The sequence below is a fragment of the Aquarana catesbeiana genome, linkage group LG02, assembly GCF_042186555.1.
Source record: "Aquarana catesbeiana isolate 2022-GZ linkage group LG02, ASM4218655v1, whole genome shotgun sequence".
NCBI classification, from domain to species: domain Eukaryota; kingdom Metazoa; phylum Chordata; class Amphibia; order Anura; family Ranidae; genus Aquarana; species Aquarana catesbeiana.
In genome coordinates this window covers 91,084,129-91,102,207 of record NC_133325.1, presented here as the reverse complement: position 1 = coordinate 91,102,207, position 18,079 = coordinate 91,084,129, and the positions used below count along the sequence as shown (strand labels likewise).

The 18,079-nt window shown below is 43.1% G+C and overlaps 1 protein-coding gene across 2 annotated transcripts in view; it reads left to right on the top strand.

The window, feature by feature from the left end:
• Positions 1 to 18,079, top strand: part of KPNA3 (karyopherin subunit alpha 3) — a 97,855-nt gene that overhangs the window by 38,979 nt on the left and 40,797 nt on the right. For both annotated transcript variants that reach the window (XM_073613171.1, XM_073613170.1), the window contains exons 2-6: positions 2,492 to 2,536; positions 7,958 to 8,047; positions 12,293 to 12,322; positions 14,257 to 14,309; positions 16,437 to 16,532. In XM_073613171.1, the coding sequence (XP_073469272.1) occupies positions 2,492 to 2,536; positions 7,958 to 8,047; positions 12,293 to 12,322; positions 14,257 to 14,309; positions 16,437 to 16,532 (314 nt within the window). The remainder of the gene's footprint in view (positions 1 to 2,491; positions 2,537 to 7,957; positions 8,048 to 12,292; positions 12,323 to 14,256; positions 14,310 to 16,436; positions 16,533 to 18,079) is intronic.

The window sequence follows — 18,079 nt, the reverse complement described above, 5'->3', positions numbered from 1 at the left end:
GGAGCGCTACGCTATGGAGGGGCGGGGAGCGGCCACTGAGACGCCTATCAGTCCAGGCACCTGGCGGATCCAGACTTCTGAAGTCAGGATGACGCGGTGCCTGGACTGATTTTTGTGACGTCGGCAGAGAGTGGACTTCAGACCGCTCTTTGAAAACAGGTCACAGGAGTGCCAAATGAGCTCAGGCTGGACTTTTCTCCTTTTTTAAAGTGGTTGTAAACCTCAGTCATGAAATAAGGACATGCTGTATATCTGTAGTGGTTTACTTGTCTATCTTCAAAGCTCTAAGGCAGAGGCCATGTAAGGTGCAAATTTCTTTCCTGCAACCACTGGTTGCAAGAAAGGAATTTGAATGATTCCCCCCCACCCCCCCAAAACGCGGGCAGTGCTGACAGGGCAATCGGCAATTGTCTTCTCCCAGCGCAAAGGCAGCCTTCTTCACCGGGAGAAGACAGTGATTATCGCAGGCGGCTACAGCAGCTGCTAGTGATTACAAGAGAACCCAGCAGGCTGGTTGTACCCAAGTTGATCGATTTTTAACTTTGTACCTTCAGCCTGCTAAGCTAGCCAAGATTCGAACTGTGTATGGGCCTGCCTTGGGGCACATGAACACTGCATCTCAAAGAAGCGTATCCTACAGGATTTTGAGATTATTTGAGCTCTGGAAAGGAAACTCCCCTCCATGTTAGCTAATGTGTCCATGCACACTATGGCTTTTTCAGGAGTTTACAAGCATATGCTCTTACACTTGCGTTTTTTTGAGAGGCACTTTCGAGCAGAAAAGAATTTTTGGATTGTGTGTACTAGTGGTGCAAGGGATCGTCGCCGATCTGTGATCCGAACGGGTCAACCTGTTCGGATCGGCACATTACGCAATCCGTGGAGCGCTCCGCTGCCTCGGCCATAGGAAAGGCCACGGCTTTGGCCTAGCCCTGGAGCAGCGGCCATCTTGCTACACCCGGCAGCGGCCGCTGTCTCGTCAGGAAGTGACGTTTCGTCTCCACCATCTTGCTACACCTCACACTCCTGCACAGTAATGATAGAGTGAGAAGGGGGCAAGCGGACATCTTGTTACACCCACCGGAGTTTTAGATTTCAGTTATTTTCAACACAAAACAGAGTTTATATGCTTAAATACAGTATTTGTAAATCCGACGGACTGTTTAGATGTTAAATTTTAAAAGCAGCAGCAAACCTGCTGACTTTACATGGTTGCTAATGTGACAGAACACCTCTGATTTTCACATTTTAACATTTAGTTAAGAAAATTGAATGTTTGCCCGGTTTTTTTTTTTTTTTTTTTTTTTTGCTATAGCCTTTATCCCACTTTATCGGCATGAGTCACTTCTGTGTTTTTCCGACACATAAGATACATTTGTGACTGGGGAGGAGAGCTCGGCACGCAGCTTGCCTATTCAGAACACAGCTCTGTATCCTTCCTCAGTTTGTGTGTGTGTGTGGGGTGGGGTGGCGTGTGTCCCTTTCCTCCAATCAGCTCTGTGTGTATAAGGGCTGTACTGCAACTCTCCACCCCCTCTTCTCTGCTCCTGACAGATGCAGAAGGATTTTCACAATTGAGAAGGCTGCAGATAAACAAGTAAAACTTATGTGGGAGAATTTGTATCGCCTGAGGCTGTTCACTTCACTGGGTATATGAGAGGGTCTACAACCACTTTTTATATAAGAAAATCTATACTGTATGTATGGCCTGCTTGAAGGGTTAGCTCATCTTTTAGTGGCCATTTTCTGAGAGATCCCACATTCATTCGTGCACCCCCAACACATTACATACCAACTTTTGGCTGTTCATATAATTGCTTCTTTCCCTCTCCGTTTTATGTTGGCTGTCAGAAAAACCTCCTTAGTAACGGACTCTCCTCTGCAGCTAAGCAGGCTGAGAGGTGATTTGGCTCATCCAAACACTGCACATGGGCAGTGCATTTTCTCCAGCACTGCTGCTACAGAGGGAGCTCATTATTTGAAAGAACCAGGCTGGTCACTTGGGGGAGCACTTTATACGTCCAGCCCATCCTGCGAAGGGGGTCAACTACTAAAAAGCTTTTTTGGTAGGGCTGCACATGGCATTCTAATACAGAATGTGTCACTGTCCAGCTCCCCGGCAGCCATCACATCTAATTAGTAACCTGCAATATGTTACATTTTTGGTTTTGGGTTTAATACTGCCTAAGTCTCTGACCTTTTTCAATTTAACATTACGAAAAATAGAGCGTGTTGGATAAACAGAGATCCTTGTGTAATGGCTTTGTCACGAGGGGGACTGGATTCTGAGGTTTTGCTGCTATAGGCTAAGGATTAAGAAAACAGGTTGGTGATTCTACCTGCTAGCGTGCCAAAACTAAAAAAAATATGACTTGGGTTGACTGCCTGGAACATATAAATCTCAATGTTGTAATCTGATATGAAATATTCGGTTTGTGTCAAAATGTTTTTTGTTCTGTGGCTTAATTTTTAATCTCCTTTTTTCTTTTAGACTATGCGAAGACACAGAAATGAAGTGACCGTCGAGCTGCGAAAGGTAAGTCACAAGAACATATGCTACAGTGACACAGCTTGCAAGTCAGATGTCTTTTTTCCACCCTGGCTATATGTCAGAATGACTGACAGCAGCTTGAATTTGTGAGATTTGGCATCCCTGGTAAAAATAACATTGCTACTAATATCTGATAGGGCTGAGCACACAGTCATTTGTAATTTATGCAGTCTCTCATTGCAGTTAGAGGAAGTAAACCCTGATGGGCTTTACTTCCTCTTTATTCCCCTGCAAAGTAAAAGCATAATGGGCTGCTATGCTATATAAAATATACCTTTTCTTCCAGGGCCGTGGACTCGGGCTCTGTGACTGGCCGGAGTTGCGTGATGTCACTCCTGCGCATGTGCCGATGGTCACGGCACGGGCCCTATAGAAACGGCACAATCGTGCCCTTTCTTTAGTGCGCATGCGCTGATGATGGCGCAAGCGTATATGGTAAATATCTCCTAAACTGTGCAGATTTAGGAGATCTTTCCAGTACCTATAGGTTAGCCTTATTATAAGCTTACCTGTAGGTAAAATTGGTCTGTAAGAGTTTACAACCACTTTAATTTAACTATTTTGAGAGTCAAACATTGAGTACCTCTAGAAGGTTATCAGGGCTGATGGTAACTATTTCACTTAGTGGAGAAAGATTGTAGGAAAACTGTACAATGCTATCATTTGCTGTCATTCAGTTTTGTGGCAGGAAATGCACCAGCATCAATTTCACTAGCTATGAGCTGTACAATTGAATTTAAAATGTGTGGGACTTGTGCTTTTAGGGTACAGTTTTTGCAGGCAGGGGAAAATATATTATCATTTTTGCCTATAACAGTCAGCAGGTATTTGCTCTCACTTTCAGGGCTCGTTCACACTTCTTCACTGAGGTGCGTTGATCTGTATAGATCAATGCAAGGGCACGTAAAGTTTTCTACAGTATGTGCCCGGTTCACACCACAGTGCTTCGTTAAGGTGGTTTGTGGTGATGTATACAAATGTAGACCACCTACATCTTTATGCAGTGAAACTCGCTGTACCTTGTTTTGCCACAACATTTTGTAATGTGACTTGAACGAAAGTGTGTTTTTTGTTGGTGACGCTCAAGTAAGGGCTTGTCTTGAGCATCGCTGATAGGAATATGTCAACACAGGCTCAGTGCAACAGCACATAAAAAAATTTTCTATGTCCTCGCTTCACGACACTGTGAGGTGGGTTGTGGTGCATTGTGTAAAATGCAGACATGCTGCATTTTTTTTACGCACAACCCACCCCATGTCACCCCACTGCAACATGCTGTGCTGTAACAATACATTACACTGCTTCTCATTGCCACTACACAACATAAAGCAGCATGCACACATCTTAATGTTTGAGCTGGTGTGAACAAGCTCTTTTTTATGTTATACTTAAAGACTTGTTAACATCAGCTTGCATGTTAAGATGTGTGTATGCTGCTTTATGTTGAAAAGTGGTAATGTGGAACAATGCAATGCGTTAACAGCACAGCTAGCAGTGAGCAGTGCGTAAAAAAAAAAAAAAAAGCAGCACGTCTGCAATTTTACACAATGCACCTCAACCCACCTCAACACAGCATTGTGGTGTGAAATGAACACATAGAAAATTATTGTTTACGTGCCCTTGCATTGAGCCTGTGCTGATATATTGATATCAGTGCTGCCCAGTGGAGTTGGTGTGAACACTTAGATACTGAAGAGAGCTTTTGTTCCTCGACTATGTATCTAGTACTATATTTGTTAGGGTTGTCCCGATACCGATACCGAGCCCAAATGCTCCCGATGCCAGATCTGATACCTGGAAGCGGAAGTTGGCAGGCGAAGAGGGGGCGGAGCGGAGATCGGTCTTGTAGCAGTGGAACACGAGGGTAAGCTGGCTGGGGCAAGGTTGCAGGGCGCCACTGCATATTTCTTCCACAATGGTGACCGGAGCCATCACATTCGGTACAGGAAGTGATGTTCCGTGTCTCCGGAGGGTAAACATCGCAACGCCCATCTTGGTACACTCTGCACTCAGCTGCAGTAAGCCAGTAGCGGACATATTGTTACACCCAGCCCATATAGTTCAGGCTGGGTGTAACAAGATGTCCGCTGCTGGCTTAACTGCAGCCGAGTGCAGGGTGTACCAAGATGGGTATTGCAGCATACTTAACTAGATGTTAAATGATATGACTGATGAGAGGCAAGGAAGGATTTTGCAATGCTATATGCCATATAGCATTGCAAAATCCTTCCTCTCATCATTTGTCATTTATTATGCAATTGCCAATCAGTGCTGCATTTCAGTGCCCATAAGTGGTGCCCATAAGCGCCCCCTATCAGTGCCATCTATCAGTGCCCATAAGTGCCGTCTATCAGTGTCATATATCTGTGCCCATCTGTCAGGGCCCATAAGTGCCGTCTATCAGTGCTCATAAGTCCCACCCATCAGTGCCAGCCACTTGTCAGTGCTACCTATCAATGCCCATCAGTCAGTGCCAACTATCAGTGCCAACTATCAGTGCCACCTACGTGTGCCCATTAGTCAAACTACAAGAACATATTTGGGGGGCGCACCATACAATGCGTTTAAATTCAAGATGGTGCTGCTATAAGACCTACAAGCAGTACAAAATATTTTACAGCGCACACATACAAGAATGACATTTCCTGCAGGGCTAGTTAAAAACACCTGAACATATTCAAAAAATACGGGGGTTTGGTCACACTATATGGTCTCCCATTAGTCAAACTGTCGCATGACATTAAAAAAAGTATCGGTAATCGGAATCCGCGAGTACTTGAAAAAAGTATCGGTACTTGTACTCGGTCTTAAAGTGTTATTTGGGACAACCCTATTATTTGTACAAGTTGCAAGTGACTTTTCTGTTCACATTTCTTACTACAAAAAATCAACTGCAGTAGTTGTCATTTGGATCACATCATGAGCTACTAGTGTACCTGATGGGCATTAACACAGCCTGGACACAAACTATTTACCTGCTGTTAAGGAGCCATTTGCACTGCCCTCACACTAAACCGCAGTGGTTTAGTGTGTGGACAGCTCTCCGTTCCGGCTGCAATGTGCCAGTGGTAGAGGGTGGTGTGATGCATGTTTTTAGTGCGTCACACAGTTCCTTTTTTTTTTTTTTTTTTCCATCTTGTGTCAAATTTTATTTGTAGTGCAACAAAGTAACACATCAATCATGTCACACTGCTCTACAGTGGTAAGTGATGCCTTCTTTACAGTGTGATAAAATGCAGCATGCCTACAGTGCAGTGTGAACAGGACACATTGAAAACAATTATTTTGTGTGTCCCAGTGATGACCTGCATTCATCCAGTGCAGTAAAATGCAGGTTATCACATTGTGTAAACAGGGCCTAAATGATTTGTTCGCACTTTCATGGCCTTGTAGATCTCTAGGCAGGATTTTGTGTTCAGAATTGTTTTATACTTTTGGATGCATGGACAAAAGGATATACTGCATTCTTTCCATTCCAGTCAGTGAGATCATTTCACTGAAAAGTGAAAGACCTAGATATGCTGAAAGGCTGGGACAATTGTCAAAAGTACTTTTACTGCTTGTATGTTTTCTATTGCAGAATTGTCTAATTGCTGAATTAAAGCTAAACTCCTAACGATGGGCTATATACTCAGTTGAATTACATATGTGAACTTTTATTTGCCAAGAAATTTCTGATTCGGTTTAGCTAGACTTGTGATCTAGACACACCAGTAGATAGCATAGCCAGGTCTAGGACCTCTTTACAGACTTGCATTTCATTTGTTAGAGCGGCGTGTATGGCTATTCTTGCATAGTTACATCCAACTCAGACCAAAATAACTATTCATGTGCCATACCTGGCCAATCTCTATGGAAGCTGAAAATCTCTATAGTGATTGCCGCTGGCTTCTAGGTTCTGTGCCGAGGGGCTGCTTAGTGAACACAGGGGTTCACACGCATGGGCACCATTCTGACAACACTTGCATTTGCTCAATGAATGCAAAGCACTCTGTGAGGTGGAGACTGATGTTCCCACCCTGCTTCTCCACCTCGTCCAATTGGGTAATTTTGCATTGATTGAGAAGAAAGTAAAGTGTTCTCTGAATGGCGCTTCTGCTGATCAAGCAACCCCCTGTGTGACACGGGACCCAGAATCTCGCTGCATAGCAGTAGCTTCCATGGGAATTTAGCCTAAAAACTATATTAAAGCGGAACTTCACCCAAAAAGGGTATAGACTGTAAATTAGGGGTGCACCAAATGGAAATTTTGGTACCGAAAATGAGCGATGCACTAGGCCGAAAACCAATACAGAAAATGAGTGTTTAAAAAGTATTTATATTTTTATATACAATTGTATTCGACTTTTTAATTAATATCAACTTAAATTAATATGAATTTATTGTTGCCCATTATTGGCACCTTTTTTAGTGCAAGAAAAGCTCACGAAAAATGCAGTCTGCAACTATTTCTTGTAGCATGTCCTCAGTCTCTAACCATCTCTTGCATCATGTCTGCAATCTCTTACTTAAACTTAAACACACTGTTAATAGTGTTGGCAAAAATTCCATTCGGTGCACCTCTAGCAGACCTGATACAGGAGATTGTCAGAGACTGCAGACATAGTGCTGGAGATGGTCAGAGACTGCAGATATGATACGGGAGATCAATGCAGCCTCACCAGTGCCCTTCGGATCAGAGCGGCGATCTCCGTGTGTCACGGAGCTGTATCTGAATTGCCCAGGTCGCAGTAACAATGTCCCGCCTCCTGTGATCACATCACACTGATTCAATGCCCCACCATTGTATCAGTGAGCCGTCTTTCACAGGAGGCGGGGCATTGTTACTGCGGCCAGTGCAATTCAGTTCCATGACACCTGGAGATCACCCCTCTGTGGGAGGGAGGGGAGGACTGGGGTGCGTCAGGGTAACACTCCCGCAATGGGGTGGCACCATTTTTGGCTCCATTATCGCCATAATTTTCCTTTTGGCAACGTGCCAAAAACACCATTTTTTAAATTTACGCCAAAATTTCGGTGCATCCCTACTGTAAATGAGAAGTATTACAGCAGTGTGCTCATTTATTTGTCACTCTGCTTTCTCTTCCTATCGGCGTGCTCCTTGTCAGCATATCAGATGATTGTGGCTGCTTGTGCTGCTTCAACCTATCATAGTCTGTGCTGTGATATATAATATATTAAATTTGGTTTCTTACTCTAGTTGCATTTTTAAAGATACGTTTTGTGGACTATTGAAATAACAGTTGTATTAGAAATGTCTTTTTATCTGCTTGGAGTTCAGCTTTAATTCTTTAAATACAATGCAGCTCATGCTGGTTCCATTGCTGTATTTGTGCTCCTTCGCTGAAGTCCTGATGTCACTATAGATCTTTCTGTCAAGTAACTAGTTCCTGTTTACCTTTCCAGAACAAGAGAGATGAACACCTTTTGAAAAAGAGAAATGTTCCACAAGAAGAAAGTTTAGAGGACTCTGATGTTGATGGAGACTTCAAATCTGTACGTCAGCTTATTTGATTTATTCTCTTCATACTTGATTAAATGTTTTTATTTCTAGGCCAAACTGATTTAAGGCTTTGGATTTTAATTTTTTTTCCCTTTTGTTAACCACCTCAATACTTCCGTGTCTGTGTGGTTAGATAGGTGAGATACCTATCTCTCCTATCTTGAGGTGGTTATACGCTGAAGCCACAAACCTGATCCCAAAACTATTTTTTTTTATGTAAACGTGATTTGAGTGGCTAAATGGATGCTCAATCACACTTACAGGTGGCGGAAGGAGGAGTCTGCCATGAGGAGTCTGGTACTGATGCGACCGGCTGCATGCGATGCTGTACCGAGTGAGAGGATCTAAAGTTCATCCCCCTCTAATTTCAGAAACCAGAAGCAACGGGGATTTCACCACTTCCAGTTTGTTTGATTTATAAGCCGTTACTGGTTTGTAAAGCATCTGATCAAACCAGTCTGTTTGATCAGATGCTTTGGAGGCCAGAGGAGAGAGATGGGGTCTAATAAAACCCAGATCTCCATTAAGAAAACCTGTCAGGGCCCATACTATCACTGGGGATATTGTTCATCACTTGATGTTGTAGCTCCCTCAAGCATTTGCACTACACTTGTGAGGTATCGCCGTGAACATCAGAGCAAGAGCAGTAATTCTAGCACCAGACTTCCTGTGTAAATCTAAAGTGGTAAAGGCCTTTAAAGCGTTGCCCATGGAGATTTTTAGTTGCCATAGTTTGTCACCATTCCATGGACATGCGGATTTTTAAAGCATGACATGTTGGATATCTAATCACTCAGCATAGCATCTTTTATATTTTGCCAAAAAAATCAGTATTCTGTCTGTGCACTAAAAATCATTAGTGTATTTTTTCCTTTAATATTTGAGTTTGATAAACTACTGTGCGCATAAAAAATAACAACCATTTTATTCTCCAGGGCCTCAGCTTAAAAACAGTATGTAAAGTTTGGAGGTTCTAAGTAATTTTACTAGCAAGCAATGCAGATTTACATGAATGTCAGAATTGGTCAATTTTGAAATGGTTAATATACATTTGCTTAAACTTCTCACCCGATCTCACTGGCAGTTATTTCAGTTACCTAAGGCCCCTTTCACACGATCGGACCGTTCAGGTCCGCCTGTCAGTTTTGACGGCGGACCTGAACGGGCGCTCCATGTTAGTCTATGGAGCGTCGGATGTCAGCGGAGACATGTCCGCTGACATCCGACCCGGTCCGATCCGCTGAAGAGCAGACGGATGGCCCTACGTCCAGGTCTGTCGCTATCGGATCGGGGGAGATCTGACGAAAACGGACACGCTGTCCGTTTTCGTCCGATCCCTCCATAGGCGGCACCGGCACCTGATAAGCCCCTCCCCGCTCAGTGAGCAGAGAGGGAACTGTCATCAGCGGAGATCAACGGACAGATCTCCCGCTGAGCCGGCGGACCGAGGCGGGCTCCGTAGAAACGGAGCCCGCCTCGTGTGAAAGGGGCCTAAAGCCTTTTTCCTGGCATCTGTTCTTTATAGGGTTCACCATTGCTAGCAAAAGAACAGGAGCTAATTGGGGAGTTGTAGCAGAGCACCACATGCTAAAAGATTAAACACCTACTTGTCATTAGTTAAACACATCTACATTATTTGAATGGGTATAGTTGGAGTGATGAGTGGCTGATCGCCATGAAGCACTGCAGGAGCTATCCTAGTTGACTGCCTGAAAATTAGCTGCCTATCCACTTCCTGCACATACATATCCTATTCATTTGCGATTAAAACCTATGCAGCAAATTTTCGGCAGGCTGTGCAGCCGCTTGGTCATTGCCTACCAAATGTCATCCATGAGTGCTCTGCTTTATGGATTAGAGGTAGAATTATTTATTATTATTATTATTATTATACAGGATCTATATAGCGCCAATAGTTTGCGCGGCACTTTACGACATGAGGGCAGACAGTAGTTACAATTCAATACAGGAGGAATCAGAGGGCCCTGCTCGTTAGAGCTTACATTCTTGGAGGGAGGGTCAAGTGAAACAAAAGGTGGTAATTGGTGTGGGATGAACTGATGGAGAAAATTAAAGTACAGTAAGTTATTAGGTGTGGGTAGGCTTCTTTGAAGAGGAGGGTTTTCAGGGATCGTCTGAAATCTAATGGAGTAGGAGATAATCGGACAAGGGGTAAGGAGCTCTGTAGGATTGGGAGAGGCTCTGGAAAAGTCCTGAAGGTGAGCAAAGGAGGTGGTGATGAGGGAAGTAGGGGGCAGGGGGTCTAGAGAGGAACGAAGAGAGCGATTAGGTTGGTAGTTTGAGACTAGGCTAGTGATGTAGCCGGGGGCTAAATTCTGGATGGCTTTGTAAGTTCGTACAGTGGAACCTCGGATTACGGGCATAATCCGTTCCAGGAGTATGCTCGTAATCCAAAGTACTTGCATATCAAAACTAGTTTTCCCATTGAAGTCAATGGAAACGAAAATAATTTGTTCCGCATTGACTTCAAAGGGATGCAATACAGCATGTGGCGGCGGGGGGCGCCGGAGAGCCTCAGAAATGGCCAAAAAGGCCCGAGCACACTTCGGCTGACCTCGGCAAACCTCGCAAAGACTCCGTTCACAAGCCTTTCCGAGGTTTGCCGAGGTCAGCCGAACTCTCCTCGGGCCTTTCCGACCGCTTTTGACCTGAATCCTGCTTGTTTTGCGAGACAACACTTGCAAACCGAGTTAGGATTTTTAGAAATACAGTGCTCGTTAACCACGTTAAATTTGAATTAATTGGGTGAGCGGGAGCCAGTGGAGGGATTGACAGAGGAGTAGCAGACACAGAGCGAATGGTAAGGTGGATGAGTCTGGCAGCAGCATTCATGATGGATTGAAGGGGGGGTAGACTATGTAGAGGTAAGAAAATGAGTAGGGAGTTGCAGTAGTCGAGGCGAGAGATGACCAGGGAGTGAATTAAGTGCTTGGTTGTGTCATTGGTTAGAAAGGGGCGTATTTTGGTGATGTTGCGTAGGTTGAGGAGGCAAGATTTGGACAGTGATTGGACATGTGGCTTAAAGGAGAGTACAGAGTCCAGTATTACACCTAGGACCTTGGCAAGTGAGGATAGGCTAATAGTTGTGCCATCCATTTTTGACAGAGATCAGGGGAAGGGGCATGTGGTGGAGGAAAAATTCTAAATTTGGTCTTGGATAGATGGAGTTTGAGGAAGTGGGGTGACATCCAGACTGATATCTGTTAGTAAATTAGTGATACGTGAGTAGGAGTACAGAATAGTGTCCATTGGTTTTGGCCATTTGTAAATAGTTTTTTTTAGTTTTAGGAGAGCAGTGAATGGGTGAAACTACAGGATTAAACAGGAGAAAATTTAGACCACAGTTCCCTGTTTTAATATAACTTAATAATAGAAATTGAAATGCTATCTCATTTATGTACAAAAAATGTCTGAGTTCTTGTCTTTGCTTAGTATTGGAGGAGGTTGGATGACATGCTTGATCTTTCCTTTTTGTATAACTTGCAATCCTTAAAGATTAAAAAAAAAAAACTGGGAAAACTTATTGACTTGAGTATAAGTCTAGGGTGAGAAATGCGCAGCTACTGTAAGTGGTAAAGAGGGTCAACAATGCCCATTTGCAGCCTCACTGCCCATTTGCATGGTTCACTGTGACGATTTGCAGCCATAGGTCCCCCGAACTTCAAACTCGGTAGTTAAGGGTTCCTAGATGCCCCCTAGCTGCAGCCAAAATTTGGGGTCTCTGGACCCAAAGGGTCCCGAAATGACATTGCTTCAGATGGACACAGTTGACCGACTTTGGGGCCCCGTATCTCGGGGCCACTTGGTGCTAGGAACCCCAAATTTGGTGCGCAAACCCAGTGGAACTAGCACTACAACATATCCAAGCTGGGGTTCCTAGCTCCAAGTGACCCCGAGATACGGGGCCCCGAAGCCAGTTCGGAAAATGTCAAGCACTTTTCTGCAGCAGAGAATGACATTTTCTGGCTTTGGATATGTTGTAGTGCTAGTTCCACTGGGTTTGCACACAAATTTGGGGTTCCTAGCACTAAGTGGCCCCGAGATATGGGGCCCCAAAGTCGGTTTGGAAAATGTCATTCTCTGCTGCAGAAAAGTGCTTGACGAGTGTAAACTGAGGGGGGCATTTTCAGCAAAAGAAATTTGCTGAAAAACTCTGTTTATACGCGAGTATATACGGTATATTTAAACTAATGTAACTTTTTATGCTTTCTTTGCAGCAAAACGTAACACTAGAAGCAATACTACAGGTATGTGCAACTTTTTTTTTTTTTTTTGCTTTAGATCTATTTTTTATTTTACCTAGATTTTTTTTTGACTACTTGAAGCTATATAACCTAGTTTAACATGGTGTTGACAACACATACATGTAGTGGTATATACAAGGATATGCATCTGAAGATAAAGCTCAGACACTCTCCTCTGCCTGGCAGGCATTAAAAGTGGAAGAATTTTGTTTGTGTTGGCATATGCCCACTCTAGTAAATGGTGTAGATTACTATAAATGTCTGATGGCCTTGATGCTAGTCTAGTTGCTGAATCCTCTTCAATGTTAATCCCGTCCTTTCCTATACATTACCCACCCTCTGATGCTTTAGTCTTGATCCAGCAATCTTTCCACCAAGATGGACTTGGATGAGGCAGAATGGAGAGGAGCTGGCTGGGTCCATGTCAGCGGTAAGATCACTGGAATAGGAGTAAAGATAAAGAAGTATAGGTCCAGGCAGTCTGCAGTCAGAGGGTTAGAGGGCTTTTTTAAAGGCGAATTTGTCCTTTTTAAAGCTGCAATTCTCAACCAGGGTGCCATGTAGCCTAACTTAGCTTCAGTTACAACTAAGAGCAGCAGTTTCCAACTGTTTAAATCTATGAACATATGACTATTGTAAGTTTTAGAGCACCACAGTTATTTTTGTAACGGAACACTTGCTGATTGGCAGCCATGACAATATTTAGAAGGGTTATTTCCATTCTTTGAAAACTGATTCAAAGTAGCTGTTCTGCATTACAATAGTAACGCAGTGAAAGCGAAGATTATACAAATTCTCAGTTTTATTAATGTGATTAGCTTCTCCAAGTATGTTCCATTAATCCTCCCTCTGCAAAAGACTGGCCAGTGACAGTAGTAGTCTTTGCCTGCTCGATGAATTTCCTGAATGTCGTATACCTACATTCAGGCAATTCATTAAGCAGGCCACCAGGCAAAGACCAACACTCACTGTCCTCTAGCAGCCAACAGACCAAGGAAAATCTCCCAGTCCCTGTTGAATTTTGTTGCTATATTGTCCAAGACTGTTCGCCACCATGCCTTGTTATTTCTGTAGTAGGAGATATATATGGAGGCTGTCATTACTGTTTTTGTTTGCTCAGCCGAGTCACTGGTCGAGAACAAGCATGTCACAAGTGAAGTCAGCAACTAATCTAATCTGTTACTGAAGTTTCTGGATTGACATTACAGCCAGTCAGCTAACTCTCAGGAGAAGTCGTCAGCAGTAATAGTATACATGTTTGTTGCAGTTTAGGCAGAGGTGCATGCTAAATTGTAATATCTAAACCCAAAAATAAAAATGTAATCTTGCAGCTTACCAGTCCTTGGTTGTGGTGACTGCCTTAGTTTTCTTTTTTCTTTTTTTCTTTTTTTTTTTTTTATCCCCCCCCCTTTATTTTCCCCTGCTGATCTCCCAGTAACATACTTCCTGTTTTAGGGTGCTAATGTTCATTTACCCTAATATATCAGAAAAACGTGACAGAACAACAAAAACATCCCCCTTTCTTCTTCATAACATAGAGGGGTGGGTTTCTGGAGTCCTCAGATGACTAGGAACAATGTAAAAAGGAAGTTATCAGCTGACAAGATTTCTGGTGCGATTAGCAGGTATTTCTTTGCACTTATCAAATATGTATAAAAGAAGGCTTTTAATGGGGTCATAAACAAGAGACCAAATAAGAGAAGTTAAAACTGTTATACAGAATAGATTCACATAGGATCCATATCTGCTGACTGAAAAAAAAAAAAACGCGTAGTATGTTACCATGAAAACATGCATTAGTGTCTAGTTCATAAATTTAAAATTCAGTGCTATGAATGATTATTGAAACTCTTGCACTACAATAGCTCATATTGTTCTTACAGGAACCTCTTTGTCCAAATTCCTACATTCATGATTTTATTTTTTTTATCTTGTAGAATGCAACCAGTGATAATCCAACAACCCAACTCAGCGCTGTACAGGCGGCAAGGTAATACGTGCCACGCTTTGCTCCACTTTGTATTTGAGAGAGGCTTATTACGCCTCTGGAATCATGTTTCATATTGTACCAATATTTAGGGTATGACATGTATATGGTAATATTCCCTAGCCCCCCACCCTTAATTTGTGCTCCCCCACCCATCCAACTTTAAAGGATAAGTTAAACTTTTGTAACATATTACACCCATATTCAGTGTGTAACATTATGCGAACGGACAGGCCCACGCTCTGACAGCTAGCACAGATGTACGGGCACACAGATACACGGACAGGTTCGCAGGAGACCCACATGGCATTGGTGATCTAATCACTGGTGCAATGCTTTGCAGGCACCAGAAACCAAAAAAATTTACTTTTTTTCTTTGCAAAAAAAAAGTGCATTTCCCCCCTCACCTTCCAGGACAGCTACTTGAGAGATTATTGGCTCCGCCCTCTACAGGAAACACAAATCAGTTAGAATTTAAAAGGCCCCTCCCTTTCCTCTGACCCTCAGTAGTTTTGTGTTTCCAGAACCACCAGGAGCACCGACACGTTTTTTGTTTTCTTAAGGTCTGGTAACTGGTTGGTGGACCCCCCTTCTCTGGTTTCATCCAGGACTAGTTGTGGCCAAGTCCTGGATGATGGTCTGTACCAGAAGGGTTCCCTATTTCTAAGGGTTACTTGCCTATGTAAATGGTGGCAACTCCCTTCCTTTTTTTCCCCAGCGCTGCTGTGTGGAACTGTGTCCTCCTAAATGCTTAATTTCCTTACAATCCACTTTTTACTTTTTACTACAGGTAAGTCTGAGTCTTACCTATAGTCACCCCGGATATCTCCTAAACCCGGTTTAGGAGATACCCCCTGTATCAGCATGTGCCGATGTCATCAGCACATGTGCACTGAAGCAACAGCTGTTGCTTCAGCTAGTGTGCCATTACCGGCGGCTCCCGTGTGCATGCACGGGCGTGACATCGCGGCTCCAGCCACTGACAGCGCTGGAAGTAATTCCAGGAGCTATGTCGCCGGCCAGAGCTGTTTACTGGGACTGCTGCGGGGGCTTCGATCTCAGGTGCGTATTTCATAATGAGCTAGTATGCTGTGCATACTAGCTCATTATGCCTTTTGTCTTGCAGGATTTTTTTTTTTTTTGTGGGTTTACAACCACTTTTGGGCAGATTAATTTGCAGTGTTGTATATGGCTAGCGTATTTCAATATCGCTATGGAGGATACAGCAGGGAGGTGGAACACTGACCTGCTTTAGTTTGTTGCTCCCTTACATGCCAGATAAGGGAGATGTTGTCTCTCTGACAATGTACAGTTTGAGTATTTGACAATGAGGGAGCGATGCTTTCCTGCTAAAGCTTGCAACGGAATGTCTCTTATAAACAGATGAGTTTTCCCTCTATATACTACTGATCCAGGACCCACAAATGTGACATCCGCTTAAAGTGGATGTAAACCCAATGTCATCCTTTCTAACCTACTGCCATAGGGGTTATCTATAAGGATATACATGCCTCCTGCATGTATCTTTACCTGTCAAATGTCTCCCCTCTGTCTGTTATGAGACCCAAAAAACTGCATATTCTGTGGGCGGGTCTGTTGTCTGGAGCTCGGTGGGTGGAGTCGTGATGTCAGTAGACTCCCCGCCCACCTCCACACTCCCCTTGTCAGTATGCATTTTCTCTGTGTATTTCTTACACTGAACTTCTGCTATGATCTCTAACATCCAGTGAAAAGACAGGAAAGTAACCACGTGACTTCAGCATGCCAAATCATGGTGAGGTGTGGAACAGCCAATCCTTGCAGAGCTGCTGATGAAAGGAGTGGGAGGGAATTAAAAAATAATGCATCTGTCTTAGGCTAGTGCACGAGATGTAAATCACCTGTCACTCACAGCAAGGGGGAGGATTTGACAACGTTTTTCTGTTTGTCAAGATTTATCTCCCTGAACAATAAAAGGGGATTGCTCAGAGATGGATTAACTCTTTGTGGCAAGACTGGGCTCAAATGATAGGAAACCGTATACTCTACAGTATGATATCAAAACGTATATGTTTACAGACTGCACACAAGAACATGGTCTCTAAAGCATTGACACACACTGATCATTTTCTGTACAATGTTCTGTTGCAGAAAGCTGTTGTCCAGTGACAGAAATCCCCCCATTGATGATCTCATAAAATCCGGAATTCTGCCCATATTGGTGAAATGTTTAGAGGCAGATGATAAGTGAGTATAAAAAGTTCTTTTTTTCCCCTCTTTTGTGTAGTATAGCTTGAATTCCAGAAGGGAACCTTTTCCCCCCTAATGTTTACCAAGTAAAATATGGTCATTTGGCCATCTGGTAGCCAACAAGTATGTTTTTTTTATTTTTATGTCCTCCAAAGAATGTGTGCTCCTATTCACTTTAATTATAGGGTCTTAAAAACCTAGATGACACTTGTTGTTTTTAAAATTATGGAGGTTGTCACCGATCTTCTGAAAATGTATTGCTTGGCTGTTGTGTTTCATTGACACAGGAACAAGTAAGTGTAAAAGATTAAAGCCCTTTATCTGTGTGTTTTTTCTGATTTTAGTGACTAAAAACAAAAGTGTTGAAGCCAGAGCGTTAGCATGACAGCCAGGTAATTGGCATTTAAAGAATGAGATCGGTCTTTAAATGCCTAGGAGGTTTGGTCTATCCAGCTTTTGAAACCTGCCCAGATTTGATTTCTGGGACTCTAAAGTCTACAGGCTATTACACACACACACACACACACACACACACACACACACACACACACACACACACACACACACACACACACACACACACACACACACACACACATTCATTCCTGAATGATCTTTGTTGGGACACTCTAGTGTACAGTTTCATGCAGAGTGTTGAAAAAAAGTGTCGGTTTCAGTAGTGTCTTATTAGAAGCTCCTGTATGCTCTGTAAGTGCACGGGTCATGAAAGCACAACGTATTGATGGTTTATATCCTGGTTAGATCTCGTATGAATAATGAGAAAATTATCAAAGTACCATGAGGAAAAAAAGTTTCCTGTAGCGTATACAGTTTTTGCATAATATACAATTGTGCTCATAAGTTTACATACCCTGGCAGAATTTATGCTTTCTTGGGCATTTTTCAGAGAATATAAATAACACAAAAACTTTTCTTTCACTCATGGTTAGTGTTTGGCTGAAGCCATTTATTATCAGTCAACTGTGTTTACTCTTTTTAAATCATAATCACAAGAGAAACTACCCAAATGACCCTGATCAAAAGTTTACATACCCCAGTTCTTAATACCGTGTATTGCCCCCTTTAACATCAATGGCAGCTTGAAGTCTTTTGTGCCATTTGTGGATGAGGCTCTTTATCTTCTCAGATGGTAAAGCTGCCCATTCCTCTTGGCAAAAAGCCTCCAGTTCCTGTAAATTCTTGGGCTGTCTTGCATGAACTGCAAGTTTGAGATCTCCCCAGAGTGGCTCAATGATATTGAGGTCAGGAGACTGAGATGGCCACTCCAGAACCTTCACTTTATTCTGCTGTAGCCAATGACAGGACGACTTGGCTTTGTGTTTTGGATTATTGTCATGTTGGAATGTCCAAGTACGTCCCATGCACAGCTTCCTGGCTGATGAATGCAAATGTTCCTCCAGTATTTTTTGATAACATACTGCATTCATTTTGCCATCAATTTTGACTAAATTTCCTGTACCTTTTTTGTAGCTCGCACATTCCCAAAACATATCAGCGATCCACCTCCGTGTTTCACAGTAGGA